The sequence below is a fragment of the Symphodus melops genome, assembly GCF_947650265.1.
Source record: "Symphodus melops genome assembly, contig: scaffold_211, whole genome shotgun sequence".
Lineage (NCBI taxonomy): Eukaryota > Metazoa > Chordata > Actinopteri > Labriformes > Labridae > Symphodus > Symphodus melops.
Window position 1 is genome coordinate 22501 of NW_027636653.1, and position 1847 is coordinate 24347.

At 42.3% G+C, this 1847-nt stretch overlaps 1 protein-coding gene across 1 annotated transcript in view; it reads right to left on the reverse strand.

Annotated features, from left to right (window-relative positions):
- Positions 1-1089, reverse strand: part of atp5mf (ATP synthase membrane subunit f) — a 1452-nt gene extending 363 nt beyond the window's left edge. Inside the window, exons 1-2 of the mRNA XM_079373012.1 lie at positions 982-1089; positions 287-394 (exon numbers count right to left, since the gene is read on the reverse strand). Of these exons, the coding sequence (XP_079229138.1) occupies positions 287-394; positions 982-997 (124 nt within the window). The 5' untranslated portion in view covers positions 998-1089. The remainder of the gene's footprint in view (positions 1-286; positions 395-981) is intronic.
- Between the last annotated feature and the right edge of the window lie 758 nt (positions 1090-1847).

The window sequence follows — 1847 nt, forward strand, 5'->3', positions numbered from 1 at the left end:
ACAAAAAGTAGTTTAACCCAGGAAAAATAAAAGACCTGTCACCAGTCCGAGGTCAGGAAACTGGAAACTAGCAGGTAGCATCACTCCGGACCGGACCGACTGTAACATGACAGTTTCATCCACTGCACACAGACGGTTAAAAAACCTGGAACAACAGGCACAGACCGGACCGGACCGTTTTCAGGATCTCAGCAGGTTTACGAGCTGAGTTCACTAAAGTCAGTTCCTGAACGTACCTGTCCAACAAATCTAAAAACAGTGAAAGGGAGTGAACAGGTGAGTTTACCTCTGCGGACAGCGGAGATGATCCCGTTGGGTGTGAAGTCTCGACCTCCGAGCCAGCTCCCCAACTCGCCAAGTTTCACGTCCATCAGTCGCTTCTCAGCTACGGCAACTGAACCACAGGTGAGACAAAAGATGGAGTACTTCATTATTTACATGTTATCAACATGGAGCAAAAACCTTCAGCTGTTACTGACACAAATATCAAGGTGAGCCAGTTCACAGTCCGGGTTTCTCCTGAATGAAGTCTGTCTTTTGTCCACGTTGTGGAACCGAACTTGTCCTTAGTGCATCAACCGGAACGTGGTGAAGGACACCAGATCCACGGAAGTGTACCGAGCTCGAGCACAGGTCAGAGCGCGCACACGGGTCAGAGCGCGCACACGGTACGGAAGATCCGTAGTATAAACAACATGCAGTGAGTCGTTGTTTTATATTTATATTTATATATATATATATATATATATATAAATATATATAAGCGTTCAAACCGGAGAATAACGTCATTGTAAGCCGATGACACTGAAGTCCTTGACGGAGGCGGACGGTTGGTTTTCGGTTTCCGGTCACAATAAATGTTCGAGGTGAATCTTTAACGGTCCATCAAACACTTACAACACAAAGTGACAAAAACACGAAACAACATCCCGACAAATAAAGACAAGTACACATTGTAGAGCAGAGGACATGATGTATTACCTGGTCTATCCGCCATCTTGAATAGTACAGAAGAGTTGCTGCAGGGAATTATGGGAAAACAGTGATGAAGTGCATTGTGGGAGAAGATTACTTTTTTATGTGTCCGCTAGAGGGCAGAAAAACTACAAAACATGTTGACAAGGTTTAACCCTCACAACATTTATTTAATGTGTGTGTCATTTAATATGACTGTAAATACATTAATATATATTCAAGAGTCCATCAGTATGAACTCATCCATTCATACACATTCACACACTGATGGTAGAGGCTGCTGCAGAGTCCATCAGTATTAACTCATCCATTCATACACATTCACACACTGATGGTAGAGGCTGCTGCAGAGTCCATCAGTATTAACTCATCCATTCATACACATTCACACACTGATGGTAGAGGCTGCAGAGTTAAGAGTCCATCAGTATTAACTCATCCATTCATACACATTCACACACTGATGGTAGAGGCTGCTGCAGAGTCCATCAGTATTAACTCATCCATTCATTATCATTGTAAATAATTTAATCTGAAAGCTTTTTATTAGCCCGTTGTTCCTCAGGTGTTTGTCATCAGGTAAAGTACACAGACTCAACACTGTTATTTGGTAAGAAATAAATCAGTGTCTATAAACTGAACCGTGATCAGCTGATGTCATCGTGTTAGGGTTAGCCTTTTTACACACAGTTCAGATAATTAACGGATGTTGATCAAATTAAACCTGCTCACACGTCACAAACACACTGACTGTCTCTGATGCAAACCATGTCATCTTCTGGGATTTTAGTGCCAGGTGATAAAGGTCCAATGTTCTTTTTCTTGTTTTAGATGCTCTTTAGTGTGTTTCAGGTGTCTTGTGCATGTTTAGG